Raw genomic sequence first — 17,682 nt, 5'->3', positions numbered from 1 at the left:
GACGTATAAAAGAAACACGTCATCACTTCTGTATTTATCACCCACTATTGGTTACAAATACTGATGCTAAATACTGACTGAATACGGACCGTGTGAACATAGCCTTAATCTTTCTCCAGACTATTTGGATATTATGCTGCACATTTACATCAAGCTTAAGGCCCCGTCACACTAAGCGATCTCGGTAGCGAGATCGCTGCTGAGTCACAACTTTTGTGATGTAACAGCGATCTCACCAGCGAGATCGCTGTGTGTGACAGCGATCAGCGAGCGGCCCCCTGCCGGTATCGCTGATCGCTGGAAGAAACCTCTGGACATTTCTTTGGTCGCTGGTCTCCCGCTGGCCAGCACGCATCGCTGTGTGTGACAGGCGGGAGACCAGCGATCAGGTGTAAAAAGTAATAAAAAAAATAAAAAATATTGTTATTCTCACCTTCCGATGTCCCGTTCAGCCATCCTGCCTCTCTCCATGCTCCGGTCCCAGTGATCCTTTGCACGAATGACCGCGAGACGTTGTTATCCCTCGAGACTGTGACATCTCGCGGTCATTCTCGCAAAGGATCACTGGGACCGGAGTGTGGAGAGAGGCAGGATGGCTGAACGGGACGTCGGAAGGTGAGAATAACTATATTTTTTATTTTGATTCTATTTTTTACAGGGATGGCCAGCGATATCGGGCGCTCGGTGTCGCTGTGCTGATCGCTGGTGAAGCTGTCTGTGTGACAGCTCACCAGCGATCACATAGCGACTTACTAGCGATCCTGACACCTTGATATCGGTGTCGGGATCGCTGGTGTCACTTAGTGTGACGGGGCCTTTAGTCTTTCCTGTCTAACGCCATCAATTGTAAATCACAAACCATGTTTTAATTCCCCTAATTTTTTTTCCTTCTCCTTATTTCTTCTCCTTATTGCTTGTCTTTTTTAACTTCTTAACCTTATCTCTGTTCTTTTTTGTTCCGGTTATATGTTCTTATTGTTGAATGGTGTTTGGTTAGTTGCATTAAAATTGTGTTACATGTTTGATCTCTGTGTGACGTTCCTCGGGAGATCTTACAAGCCAACATGTTCTTACTGCCACAGGTAAACCCTTTAGGCTGGAGTCACACTAACCTGCGCAAAATACGGTCAGTATTTTACATGCGTAATACGGATGACAGACCCCTAAATAGTGCTCCGTATGTCATCCATAATCAAGGTGTGGTCGCGTATTTTGAGCATGTCAGCATCCGTATGTAATCCGTATGGCATCCGTATGGCGAGATTTTCTCGCAGGCTTGCAAAATGGACATATAATGGAGCCCTATGACAGTTTTAATAAAGAAATGAAAGAATAGATATAGACACATAGAATGCATATATATATATATGTATTCTATGTGTCTATATCTATTCTTTCGTTTCTTTATTAACCCCTTCACACCCGAGCCTGTTTTTGCCTTCGTGACCGGGCCAATTTTTTAAATTCTGACCAGTGTCATTTTATGAGGTTATAACTCTAGAACGCTTCAACGGATCCTACTGATTCTGACATTGTTCTCTCAAGACATATTGTACTTCATGATGGTGGTAAAACTTTTTAGATATGAGCTGCGCTTATTTGTTAAAAAAATCAAAATTTGACGGAAATTTAGAAAATTTTGCAATTTTCAAACTTTTAATTTTTATGCCCTTAAATCAGAGAGTGATATCGCACAAAATAGTTAATAAATAACATTTCCCACATATCTACTTTACATCTGCACAATTTTGGAAACATAATTTTTTTTTTTAGGAAGTTATAAGGGTTAAAAGTTGACCAGCGATTTCTCATTTTTACAACAAAATTTGCAACACCATTTTTTTTTAGGGACCACCTCACATTTGAAGTGAGTTTGGGGGGTGAATATGACAGAAAATACCCAAAAGTGACACCATTCTGAAAACTGCACCTCTCAATGTACTCAAAACCACATTCAAGAAGTTTATTAACCCTTCAGGTGCTTCACATGAATGAATGGAATATGGAAGGAAAAAATAAACATTTAACTTTTTTTCACAAACATTTTACTTCAAAACCATTTTTTTTTATTTTCACAAGTGTAAAAAGAGAAAATGAACCACAAAATTTTTTGTGCAATTTCTCCCGAATACGCAGATACCCCGTATGTGGGGCTAAACCATTGTTTGAGCACACGGCAGAGCTCAGAACGGAAGGAGCGCCGTTTGACTTTTTCAATGCAGAATTGGCAGGAATTGAGATCGGATGCCATGTCGCATTTGGAGAGCCCCTGATGTACCTAAACAGTGGAAACACCTAACAAGTGACCCCATTTTGGAAACTAGACCCCTTAAAGAACTTATCTAGATGTGTTGTGAACACTTTGAACCCCCAAGTGCTTCATAGAAGTTTATAACGTAGAGCCATGAAAATAAAAAATCATTTTTTTTTCCACAAAATGACCTTTTAGCCCCCAATTTTTATTTTCCCAAGGGTAACAGGAGAAATTGGACCCCAAAAGTTGTTGTCCAATTTGTCCTGAGTACGCTGATACCCCATATGTGGAAGAAAACTACTGTTTGGGCACACGGTGGGGCTCGGAAGGGAAGTAGTGACTTTCTGGAATGCAGACTTTGATGGAATGGTCTGCGGGTGTCATGTGTGTTTGCAGAGCCCCTAATGTACCTAAACAGTGGAAATCCCCCACAAGTGACCCCATTTTGGAAACTAGACCTCCCAAGGAACTTATCTAGATGTGTGGTGAGCACTTTGAACCCCCAAGTGTTTCAGTAAAGTTTATAATGTAGAGACGTGAAAATAAAAAAATCATTTTTTTTCCACAAAAATGATCTTTTAGCCCCCAATTTTTATTTTCACATGGGTAACAGGAGAAATTGGACCCTAAGAGTTGTTGTCCAATTTGTCCTGAGTACGCTGGTACCCCATATGTGGGAGAAAACTACTGTTTGGGCACACGGTGGGGCTCGGAAGGGAAGTAGTGACGTTCTGAAATGCAGACTTTGATGGAATGGTCTGCGGGCGTCATATTGCATTTACAGAGCCCCTGATGTACCTAAACAGTGGAAACCCCCAATTCTAATTCCAACCCTAACCCCAACACACCCCTAACCCTAATCTCAGCCCTAACCATAACCCTAACCACAAACCTAACACCAACACACCCATAACCTTAATCCCAGCCCTAGCCCTAACCCTAGCCCTAACCCTAACCCTAACCCTAGCCCTTGCCCTAGCCCTAGCCCTAACCTGTGTACCTGCTTTTTTCTTTTTTTTTTCTTTACTTTTTTTTTATTTTTGTGACAAGATCGCTGCGCTGCGATCTGACTCATAGTAACACCACTTCTCCTCTGATCTCACACTGACAGATGATCAGAGGAGAAGCAGCGTTACTATGTGACAAGATCGCTGCCTGGCACACAGTAACGTGACTTCTCCTCTGATCTAACACTGACAGATGATCAGAGGTGAAGCAGCGTTACTGTGTGACAAGATCGCTGCCTGGCACAGCTGTGCCAGGCAGCGATCAGCTGTGCCAGGCAGCGATCTAGTCACACAGTAACGCTGCTTCACCTCTGATCATCTGTCAGTGTTAGATCAGAGGAGAAGCCGCATTACAATGAGTGAGATCGCCGGGAAACAAGCAGCTTTCCCAGCGATCGCTCCCATTGGCTGCTGTGACGCTGACGTCATCAGGACCTGAACCAATCAGGTCTCGATGACGTCGGGGGTCCCAGCATGCATTGTGCACCGGGATCCCCGCGTTGTAAGGTATGTGGGGGTCCCGGGGGGCACAAAACCGCCGACAGTAGATAAACGTCGGCGCTGCACAAAGCCCAGCAAGCGCCAACATTTATCTACAGTGGGCGGTCGTGAAGAGGTTAAACCTGTCAGTGTGAGTTTACTGTAAAGCGCACTGAATTGCCGGCTTTGCTAAAAGACACCTGGTGCGTATTTCTCGCAAGTCACATGTGTGGTCCGTGTGTAATCCGTATTTTTTGCGCACCCATAGACTTGCATTGGCGTATTACGGCCATAGTACGCTGACAATTGCAGCATGCTGCGATTGGCACGGAGCCTAGAATACGGATGAGAAATATACGGCTGGTGCGAGGGACCCCATAGAGAATCATTTGTCCGTGTCTAATGCGTGCTTTTAGCGCCACTCACTCTCCCGTATTCCTCGCCAGTGTGACTCCGGCCTTATTCGGAATCTCAGTGCCATGTGAAGGCTGATGAAGATACTTTGTTTCCGTTCATAAGAGTTTGATCAGTGATTGGGCAAATTGTCTCTTCAGACGTCAATGTTGACCCTTTAATGAGCCTTGTCACAAGACTTAGGGTACCGTTACACTTAGCGATGCACCAGCGATATGGATCGCTGGTGCATCGCTAAGTGGTCGCTAGTGAGCTGCCACACAGGCAGATCTCACCAGCGACATAGCAGGGGTCGGGGGTCGTTACTTACCTGTCAGACGCGGCGATCCTGACGTCCTCCCGCCCGCGTCCACATGTCGCTCGTCGGCGCCACAGGAAGCCCAGCAGGAAGCGCCTGACGAGAAATGATCCAGGACGTTCTCGCGCGACCAGCGATGAGCAGCGAGGGAGCCGGTCGGAGGTAAGTATCAGACATAGCAATATCGCTAGCAATATCGCTGCCACGTCAAAAAATCGGTGACGTTACAGCGATATTGCTAGCGATATGGCTATGTGTAACGGGGGCTTTAGGATAAAAGCCAAACCAGAATCTCAATTTGCAGACACTGTGTTTCTTTTTTTTAAACCATTCAGGTTAGTTATAAACAACTCAATATAAGCTCATCAGCTTAAACGTCGTTGCTTCAACTCTCATCATCATGGTTTATATTTATTTTAGTATAACAGACCAAGGGTATACACAAAAGACATCCTGAACATCAATAAACGTTACTAAAATTCACTGATATTTGATCAGGTGCTGCCATTTTTTAAATTTCCAGACACCCTCTGCATCAGAACCACCATCGCCTTCGCTGTCTAATTTATACATCAAGTATAATCTAGAAAGGATCAGCCCGACACACTTATTCACAGATACATGCTTCTCTTTGAAAATTCCTAAATTCATCAGGCTAAGTGCACACATAGATTTTCCTCCTGCGGATTTTTCCGCGCAGATTTGAAGAAATCCGCAGATCAAATGACCTGCATTTTTCCTGCGGATTTCTTCCTTTTTTATTGCGGTTTTCCAGTGGTTTTTGTGCGGTTTTCCACTGCGGTTTTCCCCCTGCGGATTTGGAGAATGGAGCAGGAGGAAAACCGCACAAAAGAAGTGACATGCTGCATTTTTTGTACCGCACAAAAACCGCGTGGAAAAAAACGCAGCGTCTGCACAGCGGTTTTTTTTTTTGCATTGATTTACATTGTACTGTAAATCACTTTGCGGATCTGCAGTGATTCTGCGCGGTAAAATCCACTGCGGATCCGCAGGAAAAATGCATCGTGTGCACATGGCCTCACATCCCACAAACTTTGAATCACACAAGTCATAATTAACCATAAGATTCTATTTTTCACACAACCACATGCACCAATTCCAAACATTGCAACACGCCAGTCAATAAAACTCACACCCGCTAACTCCTTACACTACCCACCTACACACTTCCACACACTGCAGGCGTAATCACAGTCCCACATAGTATGCCACACAGTCTCACATCCACCACATCCTTCTCTCGGGCACACATCAGTTCTGGTCAGATCTCGTCTCTTCTGAACCTGTCGCACAGGCAAAATATTGTGCAAGGACATCCATACAATATCCCTTTGTCTATTAGACATCCTGTGCGTTCCCAAACTCTTCCATGCAACCGAAACTTCATTCCCTCTCAAACCCACAATATTACATTCCTCATCATTCTTACGTATTATTTTCATCACATTCTTAGCCATTCTAAAATCGTTCATCGGCACACTCAGTAAATCATGCTTTCCTCACAAACTTCTCAATCACCTCATACCAGACGGGACACTGGAAAGCAACAGGCACTCTAGCATCCCTCTTTCTCCAACATAAGCCAAATAACATCCAACCAGCAGAATAGCTTGCCATATACGCTCCCTTATTTCCTTTATTCAGCAAAATAACAACAGTTTTGATATACTGAAGCCCCAGAAAAATCTCAATGTTTGGAAAGGCCATGCCACCATGGTGACATGCCTTAAAAGACTTTCTCTCTTAAGTTTCTCTATTTTACTGCTCCAGAAAAAAGTAATAACTAACTTTTCCACTCTTTATTTTCCTACACGATGGTGGAAAAACTGTTGCAATAAAAAGCAAAATCGGAATAATCACCGCTTTTATGACCAAAATCTTACCATTCAAGGTCAAGTCTCTCAGTCGCCAAAAATTTAACTTGCGCTCTATGCGCAATCCACCACTCCTCCCAGCTCTCCTTACCTTTCAAGTCCTTATTAAATATTGTATTTTTTCGGACTATAAGACGCGCCGGACCATAAGACGCACCCCAATTTTCAGAAGGAAAATAGGGGAAAAAATAATAATGTGTCAAATGGGGGTCCGTCTTACAGTCCGAATTCAGCTTACCTGGGAAGGGATCCGGCACAGGTGGAGGAGTGGTCACAGGGGTCATTCAGTGGTCCAGGCTGGTGCGGTGGCGGCGGCTCTGTGCTGGGGCAGGTGGACTGTGCTAGGGCAGGTTGGTTGTGCTGGGGCAGCTGGGCTGGGTTGGAGCAGCTGGGCTGGACTGGGGCAAGTGGGCTGTGCTGGGGCAGGTGGGCTGTGCTGGGCTGGGGCAGCTCTGCTGGGCTGGGGCAGGTGGGCTGTGCTGGGGCAGGTGGGCTGTGCTGGGCTGGGGCAGCTGTGCTGGGCTGGGGCAGGTGGGCTGTGCTGGGGCAGGTGGGCTTGGTTGGGGCAGTTGGGCTGGGCTGTGCTGGGGCAGCTGGGCTGGGGCAGCTGTGCTGGGGCAGATGGGCTGTGCTGGGGCAGGTGGGCTGGGCTGGGCTGGGGCAACTGTGCTGGGCTGGGGCAGGTGGGCTGTGCTGGGGCAGGTGGAATGTGCTGGGCTGGGGCAGCTGTGCTGGGCTGGGGCAGCTGGGCTGGGGCAGGTGGGCTCTGTGGGGTGAGGGTGGCGACGGGCTGTGCCCCAGTGCAGGGGCGGCGGCTCCGCCGGCATTTCCTTGGAGCCCGGAGGCCCCCGCACATCCGTTGCTGGCTGCTGCCATATTGCGGTGGCCTCCGGGAACATGGATGCCGGGAAGATGGCCGCCGGTCCGGGGACGGCGCATGCGCAGGTTCAGATCTCGTCCCGAGATCTAGGGAGACAAGATTCAAATAAGACACATCCATCCCACTTTCTCCACACTTCCTTAACCAGTCTAAGCGCCTGTTTAAATCATTAAATCTACTAAATAGCAGCTTTTTTATAGCCCCATTTTTTGAAGAATTTTTTGCAACACACCTTAACCCAGTCCCACCATTCCAGCACACACGCGAAATCCCTCTTACATACTCTCCACTCTTTATACTTTATTCTTAATTCATTCATCACATCCTCATCTTCTACAATCTTACATTCAGCTTCCAAACCCCACCCCCATACACACGGTCATCAATCGCACTAAACATACCTCTCAAACATTCATGATCAAAAAAAGGTGCAGCACTTTGTTCAAAATTCATACACAACATATTTTTGGAAAACAAGATTTTATCTATCCTGGATGCAATACCACCCCTATCAGCATGGTACGTTGGCAGTGGTGGGATGCCGAATTTCAGAGCAGCAGCATCTAGAAGGGAAAAATCAGAAATAAGATTGGATAACTTTTTACCAGTTATGTCACAATTCCCTTCTGTGATGCAATTAAAGTCTCCAACTAAAACTGTAGGCATTTTGCCCGGAAGAAACAAACATAATTTTTCCAAAAGAGCCAGACGCTCCTTTTTCCTGTCGTGTCCTGATGGACAGTACACATTAATAATTCTTGCCCGCCACCCCCTATAGCTAACATGTGCCATTATACATCTACCCACCTCTACCACCGTGTAGCTATCTAAACTAATCTCCCTGTTACCCATTAATATCCCTACACCATCATTCCTATTAACACGAGCCAGACCATACATGCTGTCCATAAGGCCAGTCCTTATCGCTCGGAGCATCCACAATCCCACATTCCTGAAGACAAAAGATGTGAGCGTTCATCTGTTTAATATAATCTAGAATGATTGCCCTCCTGAATTTGGATCTAATTTGCCTGACATTCAGGGACGCAATGCCCCAACCAGCTTGGGGAGCCATAACATGACTGTGTTATTTACATGACGACAAACACACCACTTCCTCTTCAGCCGTTTTCATTTTCCATCTGAAACTGCAACTCCTCGAATCTGTTTACGTCTGCGGGAATGCCTATAAAAGCATTGGTGTCAGGAGAGAAGACATTCTGAGGGTAGCTACGTTCACTCACCGGACTTAAACCAACTTCACCGGGGTCTGCCCAATCCGTTCTGGGCTTCTTAAAGGAAGTTCCAGGCTCCTCATCCTCTGAGGACCTCACAAAAGTGAAGTCACCTTGATCTCCACAACTGGCCAACTCCTCCTCAGTAGCAAACCAAGATACACTGGGGGTATTGCCAAGAGTACTCTCCAACTCCACCTCCCCACAGACATCAGACTGTTGAGGGAGTTCACATTCAACATCAGCAACTTCCAAAACTGCCACCTCTGGGCTGGGAGACTCCGTTTGGGGCAGGGACTCCTCATGTGCATCCATGATTTCAGGTTCCTCAATAAGATCCGGGTCTGAAACCTGTGGAATGTCAACAACAGCAGCAGGGGGCGCAGCTGCCCCACCTGAGACCTCAGTGTAAAGGCCCCTTTACATTTAGCGATGCACCAGCGATCCGGACAACGATACGACCCGGTCAGGATCGCTGGTGCATCACTAAATGGTCGCTAGTGAGCTGCCACACAGGCAGATCTCACAGCGACGTAGCGACGCAGCAGTGGTCGTTACTTACCTTTCAGACGCTGCGATCCTGACGTCCTCCCGCCCGCGTCCACGCGTTGCTCGTCGGCGCCCAGCAGGAAGCGCCCGACGAGAAATGGAGCTGCACAATCTCGCGTGATCAGCGACAGTGGGGGAGCCTGTCGAAGGTAAGTATCACACATAGCGATAACACTAGCGATATTGCTGCTGCGTCACAAAATCGGTGACGCTTTAGCGATATCGCTAGCGATATCGCTATGTTTAAAGGCCCCTTAAGACCTAGGACTGATCCTGGCCTTACAGTCCCGATATTTATGGGCCTCCTCACCACAAGCATTACACATAACAGGATTTGTGCAGTCTTTTGCCATATGGCCAGAAGCATTGCAATTCCTGCAAGTTGGCATCTCCTTGCAATTATCCTGGGTATGCCCGAAATTTTTACACCTCCTGCAATACATCGGGGCATCTGGAAAGAACAATAAACCACTATTTTTCCCAATTGAAAAATTAAGAGGGGGGTAATGGATGCCTCCCGGGCATTGGGGATCCATCCCAAATCTCACAAAAAATTTGTACTTCCCGGTCCAGAACCCTTCTCCATTCAGGACTCTGTGGGAGTACTGAACATACAGTAAATGCAATGTCTTTTGAAAAATAAAGCAATGTCCTCCAGGGAAACAAAAGGGTTGTGCATGAAAACTACAAGTGGGATATCTCCCTTAGAGTACAGCACAGTAAAGGTAAGACCTTCCAGCAAAGGATTACATTCCATTTTTTAGGGCAGTAAACAAATTCTGGCAAGCCGCCATAGAAGAGAGCACCAGTACATACCTGCCTTCTCTCCTAAACTCCTGCAGGCATATTATAATGGACTTTCGAATCTTCAGGATGTCATAAAACACAATGTTGACCAAATATCCCAGGGAAAAATGCAACTTCTTAACTTCAGCGATGTCAATCCTGAATCCATTTTTTACCCGGCTATCACCGGTCCCAGAGAATTGAAGTCGGGCACCCATCTTCCAAAACTCCAAGGACCTCCTCCTAGAATCCTCCTGGCTATCTCCCAAAAGCAGCGACCGGCTTAAGCCACCAAAGTGGCGACGCCGGAAGGCCAAGAGACAGCAGTCAAGGTATTCAAGAAACTTTGCACCTCGTCAGTGCAAAGTGTCAAATCTGGTTTGGCCGTGTGAGAGGCGTCTGACCGATATCCAAGCATGCCGAGATGAGGGCACTTAAAGCTGCAATGCTCCTCTGGGAAATATGCAAATTGTCTCTTCAGAGAGCAAGAGGACTAGAACTCCAGTGCCACCTATTGGAAGCAGCAATCCTAAAAGTCAATTTTAACCCTTTAGTGAGCCTTGTCAGGCTCTGATTAACATAGTAACATAGTTAGCAAGGCCTAAAAAAGACATTTGTCCATCCAGTTCAGCTGGTATACCATCAGAATAAATCCCCAGATCTTCGTCTTTCTAAAGAACCTAATAACTGTAAGACACAATATTGTTATTCTCCAGGAAGACATCCAGGCCTCTCTTGTACCCCTCGACTGAGTTCGCCATCACCACCTCCTCAGGCAAGGAACTCCAGATTCTCATTGCCCTAACAGTAAAGAATCCTCTTCTATGTTGGTGGAAAAAACCTTCTCTCCGCCAGACACAGAGAATGCCTCCTTGTGACCGTCACCTTCCTTGGTATAAACAGATCCTCGGAGAGATATTTGTATTGTCCCCTTATATACTTATACATGGTTATTATATCGCCCAGCAGTTGTCTTTTTTCTAGACTAAATAATCCTAATTTTGCTAATCTCTCTGGGTATTATAGTTCCCCCATCCCCTTGATTAATTTTGTTGCCCTCCTTTGTACTCACTCTAGTTCCATTATATCCTTCCTGAGCACCGGTTCCAGAACTGTACACACTACTCCATGTGCGGTCTAACCAGGGATTTGTACAGAGGCAGTATAATGCTCTCATCATGTGTATCCAGACCTCTTTTAATGCACCCCATAATCCTGTCTGCCTTGGCAGCCGCAGCCTGGCACTGGCTGTTTCAGGTAAGTTTATCATTAATTAGGATCCCCAAGTCCTTCTCCATGTTAGATTTACCCAGTGGTTTCCCATTCAGTGTGTAATGGTGATTTTCATTCCTTCTTCCCATGTGTATAACCTTACATTTATCATTGTTAAACCACATCGGCTACCTTTCGGCCCAAGTTATCAACTTATCCAGATCCATCTGTAGCAGAATACTATCTTCTCTTGTATTGACTGCTTTACATAGTTTTGTATCATCTGCAAATATCGATATTTTACTGTGTAAACCTTATACCAGATCGTTATTAAATATGTTGGAGAGAATAGGTCCCAACACCAACCCCTGCGGTACCGCACTGGTCACAGTGACCCAGTTAGAGAATACACCATTTATAACCACCATCTGCTTTCTATCACTAAGCCAAGTTACTTACCCATTTACACACATTTTCCCCCAGACCCAGGATTCTCATTTTGTGTACGACCTTTTGTATGGCAAGGTATCAAAAGCTTTGGAAGAATCAAGATATACCACATCCAATGACTCACCTTGGTCCAGTTTATAGCTTACCTCTTCATAAAAATTTATTAGATTGGTTTGACAGAAGCTATTCCTCATAAACCCATGCTGATAACTGCTAAAAAAAGTGACTCCTCTTGTGTGGTCAATACAAAGGACTGGTGCAAGATTTATTTCCTCCTAGGCCCCTACAAAGGATAATCTGGTTTTAAATAAGCTATTGACGATGCATATTGGTCAGAATCAGTTGAACTTGATGTAACTACGTCATCTTCTTGTTAGAGTAAGAATAAAGTGAGTTTACCAGGAGCCAACGATGGGAACTGTCAATGCCGGGCTCAACAAGCACATAGGGTTTTTATGTCTAAATAGATCCAATTACACTCAACACATAATGAATTGAATTTGTAGCTTATTATGTGTTAAGCTCATGCTGCGATCTGGCAGGAGCGATATAACCTACATCAATGGCCAAGCCGTATAACCTGTACAGACGACCGAGCCATAAAAGCTATACAGACGGCCGAGACTTATAACCTATACAGACAGCTGAGCCTTATGACCTATACAGACGAGTGAGCCATATAACCTAATATAAACTATACACACGACTGAGCCGTATAACTATACAGACGACCGGGCCATATAACTTATACAGACGACCAAGCCATATAACCTATACAGACGACCGAGCCGTGTAACTTATACAGATGACGGAGCGGTATAAACTAGACAGACGACCGAGCCGTATAAACTAGACACACGACCGAGCCTTATAACCCATACAGACGACCGAGCCTTATAACCTATACAGATGACCGAGCCGTATAACCTATACAGATGACCGAGCTGTATAACCTATACAGACGACCGAGCCATATAACCTTTACACACGACCAAGCCATATATATCTATACAGATGACCGAGCCATATAACTTATACAGATGGCTGAGCAGTATAACCTATACGGATGACCACAGGCGCCAACATTATTTCCTAAATTAGTAAGGGGGGAGTAATTTACTGATTGACATCTTTCATTGTCGAGAGAAGAAAAACATACAGGCAGGGTCCGCTCTCTTCAGACCTATCAGTGGCTTCCCATATGGTACCTATGTGTTCGGATAAAAGCTTTTCCTTGTTTCCAGCCATTTACATCACTGATAATCCAATATTAGGACTCTACGAGGGAGACTTTCCTGACGTCACTATCTCATATATCAGTATTTTTTTTTTCACATGATTCTTTCTGCAGCTACGGCCCATTAGATAGCAATGTAAGAGTCATCCATTAAGATTAGTACATAATGGTCGACAAACCATAAAATCTCATTCAAGAGCTGCATAAACAACTATCCATAAGCAGAGAATTCGGCCACAGTATTCCAAATCCATATATCCCGTCACATTGATGAAAGAGGCAGGGTATTTGGGAACCATAGGTGGAGGGCATTCCCGACGGGCCACTTCTTCATGGATGATGTAACTGCACAGCAATCGCGGTAGTGTGAACCAAGTAGCAGCTCAATCCACAACAAGCAGGCAGTAAAGAGCAATGTAGATTAGTCATGATTTTGTAGTCATTCACGGACAAAGTCGGTTATTATATTTCTTTTTCTTTAACATCTTGTTTAAACAAGGTTTATCAAATCTTCACATCACTGACAAACTGTGGCTCTCAAACTCCGGCCTTATGTGATGTGACATTTCAAGGGGACACGTCCCTCTCCTCATGCGTGTTCATGTAAGTCAGCGGAGACCTTTTAAGTCCATAAATCGCTCTGGCAGCCACAGATAAGTGTAAGCCAATTTTATTAGACCAAGCTGCTACCTGTACAACCATATAAATGTTCCCAAACTATTAAGTGCATAAATAACTCTACTAATAGTGATCATAAGAACACATTAATACGGCAGCTTTCATTCCATCCAATAGGATGTAACTTACCCAATTTACAATCCCAAACATCTGAAATTGTGGCGGTTCCCCTCCACTAATAACATCACCTTGAATTGATAGGCTTCTATAATAATGATCAGTGTAAGGGTGGTTTCACATTTGCGGTTGTGTCCGCAGCGTTTCTGCCGCATACCTCTGTATGCGTCTTGTTTTCCTATCTTTAACATTGGGGATGCAGGTACATGTGATTAGTTGCTTTTTGCCACGTTTGACAACGCATGCGTCGTTTTGTCGTCTGCGGCTGGGCGCGGTAAATGCAACATGTTGCAATTTTGGAGGCGTCAATTTGCCGCCTAGAAATGTATGCGGTTGTTTGCGGAAGTAATGCGTCGAAACAATGCATTGCAGTCTATGTGAACACATGCGTTCGCAAGCACGCACACGCGTTTGTTTGCATTTGTGAACGCATATGTTTTTCCTGAATAAACCTGTCTAGACACTAATTAGCCACCCCTATCTATACTCACCTTGACATCTCTCAGAAATAGTGAATTCAGGGTGCACAAAGCCCAGCATCCTGAACTCACTATTTCTGAAAAATGGCCTGGTGAGTATAGATATCCCTTGTATTACCTCCATTGTCTCTTCAGTTTACGTAATCTATTTAAAACAGACTGAAGAAACAATGGAGGTCATACAAGGCATAGCTATACTCACCTGAACAGGTGTCAGAAATAGTGAATTCTAGGTTGGCATTGAGCTCGCTGTACAGTATAGGGTGTGGTAGGCTCCACGCCTCTCCTAGACTTCAATAATGGGGTGTCTCAATTAACGTCGACGCCGTTTTCTCTGTCTTTCTCTATTTCTTTGTTGCTCACAAGCAAACACATAGGCGAGAAACAGCTTTATACTTAAATCCAGTGTCATGTCGGACACTGTTCGCACCAGGGTGTCCGGCAGACAGCGGTAATACCACATCCTACCACATGGTTCTCAGCGGCGCTGGTTGGTCTTCTGATCCGGCTTGGATTGGGTTAACCAGGTTGTCATTCTGGCTGAGGGCTTAGCCACGCCCTCTGTCTTTAAATTGCCCTGTGTGACTATGGGCGTCGCCGACTATAGCTCTTGCCTTGTGCTAAGCGATACTGGTCTGGAGTGGTGGTCTAAGGAGCATACGGTTGCTGGTGTAGTATATTCCATTGTTGCCATTTTGCCTCCCTGTGTTGTATAATTTGGTTGCCCTTGCACATTACTGTATTCCCCTGTGTGTACGCGGTGTGGTGCATTTCCGTTATCCCTGTCCATACTTATTTGTGGGGTCTGGTGTTTGGTCTCCTCACTGGGTGGAGGGTGGTGGGTTCAGCTTAGGGCTGGACAGGAGACAAGGACAGGGTGGAGGCCCAGGCAGGCACACCTTCAGTGTAAACCCTGGGTTGAGGGACAGACAGGGTTTCCCCTAGTCTGAGGGACACCGCAGGGGCCCCGGGGTTTCAGCCTAAAGTTACCTAGGCTTCCCATGACATCCAGGTTGAAATAAAAGCTCTCCATGCGAAGATCCATCGTCACACAGGGTACAGGAGCAAAATCTGAAGATTTCAGCTGTCCAAGGGTCTATATAAAGATATCCCATAAGACACGCTCACTGTTGTCCCATTGGTGGTGTCTGTTTATCTAGATTTTTCTCCTGTAAAATTTTCCACCATGCGCACAAAAAACGCAAACGCATGCAAAAGCTGTGTTTTTTGACTGCAAACGTAAGCTACTGCGACTAAAAACCGCAGCGTTTGCACGCGTTTTCATGCATTTTTTTGTGTGTTTGAGGTTGCGGAAGACACTGCGGATTCAACTGCAAATGTGAAACTAGTCTAACACAGACGCGCGATGATGATGTGGGGAAGGTGACTTGACGGACAGACGTGACTGGCAGTGGGAGGGGGCGATTTGTACACCAGAGACGGAGATTGACAGGATAGAAGGGTGACAGCTAGGAAAGGCAGGATAGGAGGGTGTAGTACTGAGAAGTGACCACAAGATGGCAGGGAAGAGTAGTGTAGGACTATACATCAGCTTATGGCTCAGGATATGCTTAGTCATGGGGGGTGGGGAGATAGGGGCCCGGGAGGGGAATTCCCCTGTGAGAGAGGGGATAAATAGAATTAGGCGGGGCTCGAGAGGAGTTTAGTCCCGGGAGGAGCTCAGAAGAAGACAGGGAGGAGAGAAGAGCTCGGCCAGGGGACGGACAGAGAAGAGACAGTCAGGGAGGTGGCCCTGACCCGACGGACCGCAGTACAGGTGAGGTGACGTACCGCAAGACAAGTGAGGCCCCGGGGGTACCGACTGGACGATGACCTCGGACAGGTGAAGCGCTGGGGGTAGATTGGTCTAGGATAGCCCCCAGTGAAATATCCGCGAGGTGCGTTACTGTGACTGGAACGAAGGCGCAGGTACCCGGGCCTGGAGACAGTGTGAAGAAGCTGCGGTGCGTGTTTGGTGGTCGTCAGGCGGACGACGAATAAATCCGGAACTGTTACACGTGAAATCTGTCTCCGCCTCATCCTTGAGTCACCTGGTGTCTGCGGCGTCCAAACAGGGTAAGCAGTGGTCCACCCCCAATCCCGGCCCCTACCATATGTTCATAAAAATGTCTCACAACTGTTGTCGCCAAATGCATGTGAAAACCGAGCATAGAGGAACCTCATCCCTTTTCCTGGAAAGTGTGAGGAGGTTCGGGTCCTTGCCACCTTAATTTACGAATATTGATGCACGATTCCCGTAGGCTGTAACTATAAACGAGTAGATGTTGCAGTGCTATGACGTAAGCAGGGATTGCTTCATCATTCTGATCTTTCACTTTTTACAGATGGACACCAGGACGTGATCATCTGGGTCTAACTCCACAGCAGCCGGTTACGGCCATGTGTGTTTTGTGATTGCATTGGCCTCAATAATATATACACAGAATTTACTGTATTCTTTAAGGCGATGACATATCTGATTCCCACAGAATGAAGAACCATACAATTGTCATTGAATTCTTCCTCCTTGGCTTCGGGGGTCTCCATGGTCTCCAGATCCCTCTGTTCTTGCTGTGCTTTCTGGTTTACGTTCTGTGCTTGATTGGCAACCTCATAATTTTAGCTCTGGTGTCCTCCAGTCACCTTCTAGACTCCCCCATGTACTTCTTCCTCTGCCACTTGTCTGTGTGTGACATGCTCCTCACCACGGACATCGTGCCCAGTCTTCTCTACATCATCTTGAGAAATGGCAGAGCTATGTCATTCCCTGAATGCATCACCCAGTTCCAGTTCTTTGGGGCAACTACTGGAGCTGAATGTCTTCTTCTGACCGTCATGTCTTATGATCGATACTTGGCGATCTGTCAACCACTGTCTTATATACCAGTTATGGACACCAGGCGGAGGCACCTCCTCGTGGCTGCTTCTTGGGGTCTGAGCGTCGGCATTACATTAATCATTGCACTTCTGATGTCTAGACTGAACTTTTGTAGTGAGAATATCATTGACCATTTCTTCTGTGATTTTGTTCCCATCCTTCAGCTTTCCTGTTCTGATACTCGATTGTTACAAACCATTGATCTAATCCTGACAGCTCCGGTGACTCTGTTACCCTTTATGACCATCATTGTCAGCTATGTCTGTATAGCGGTTGTCATCATGAAGATCCCGACAGTAACGGGACGGCAGAAGGCGTTCTCTACATGCAGCTCTCATCTCACCGTTGTCTCTATATATTACTTATCGCTTATTGCTATATATATGGTGCCAACCTCTGGACGCTCGATGACTGCCTTAAAGGTTCTCTCCTTAATGTACACAGTCGTCATCCCTTTTCTCAACCCCTTAATATACACATTGCGAAACCAAGAGATCAAAGCAACATTTGCAAAAATGGTTTGTTTAAAGTGGAAAAAAAGCGAAACAAAATGAGTTTGCAGAAACAATAACAAAATGCAAAGAATCGGAATCCTGTTGTCCTGTGAAAAATAAAGCATGATCTTCAAAAAATGAAAAGTTCTGCAACTTTCAAATACTTTTGTTTCATTCTGCTCTATATTCCAGATCTCCGATTGCGAATAATGGAAAATTATTTTTTTATTAAGAAGTTAGAATAATCACATTGACATTTGTGGGACATGACATGGACATTTGGGGTACATGACAATGATACCCTGCGAAAGGGTACTGGACAATGGAAAACTGATGTTT

General features: G+C 45.7%; 1 protein-coding gene across 1 annotated transcript; it reads left to right on the top strand.

Annotated features, from left to right (window-relative positions):
• Nucleotides 1–16,461: 16,461 nt before the first annotated feature.
• LOC141098023 (olfactory receptor 1M1-like) lies at nt 16,462–17,403 on the top strand. The gene has a single exon (XM_073585621.1). The coding sequence runs from the start codon at nt 16,462–16,464 to the stop codon at nt 17,401–17,403; it is 942 nt and encodes a 313-aa protein (XP_073441722.1).
• Nucleotides 17,404–17,682: the final 279 nt, after the last annotated feature.

Source organism: Dendrobates tinctorius, unplaced genomic scaffold (assembly GCF_039654945.1).
Source record: "Dendrobates tinctorius isolate UK_male_01 unplaced genomic scaffold, ASM3965494v1 ptg000086l, whole genome shotgun sequence".
NCBI classification, from domain to species: domain Eukaryota; kingdom Metazoa; phylum Chordata; class Amphibia; order Anura; family Dendrobatidae; genus Dendrobates; species Dendrobates tinctorius.
Note: the sequence above shows the minus strand (reverse complement) of the source record. Positions and strands in the feature narration are given on the sequence as shown.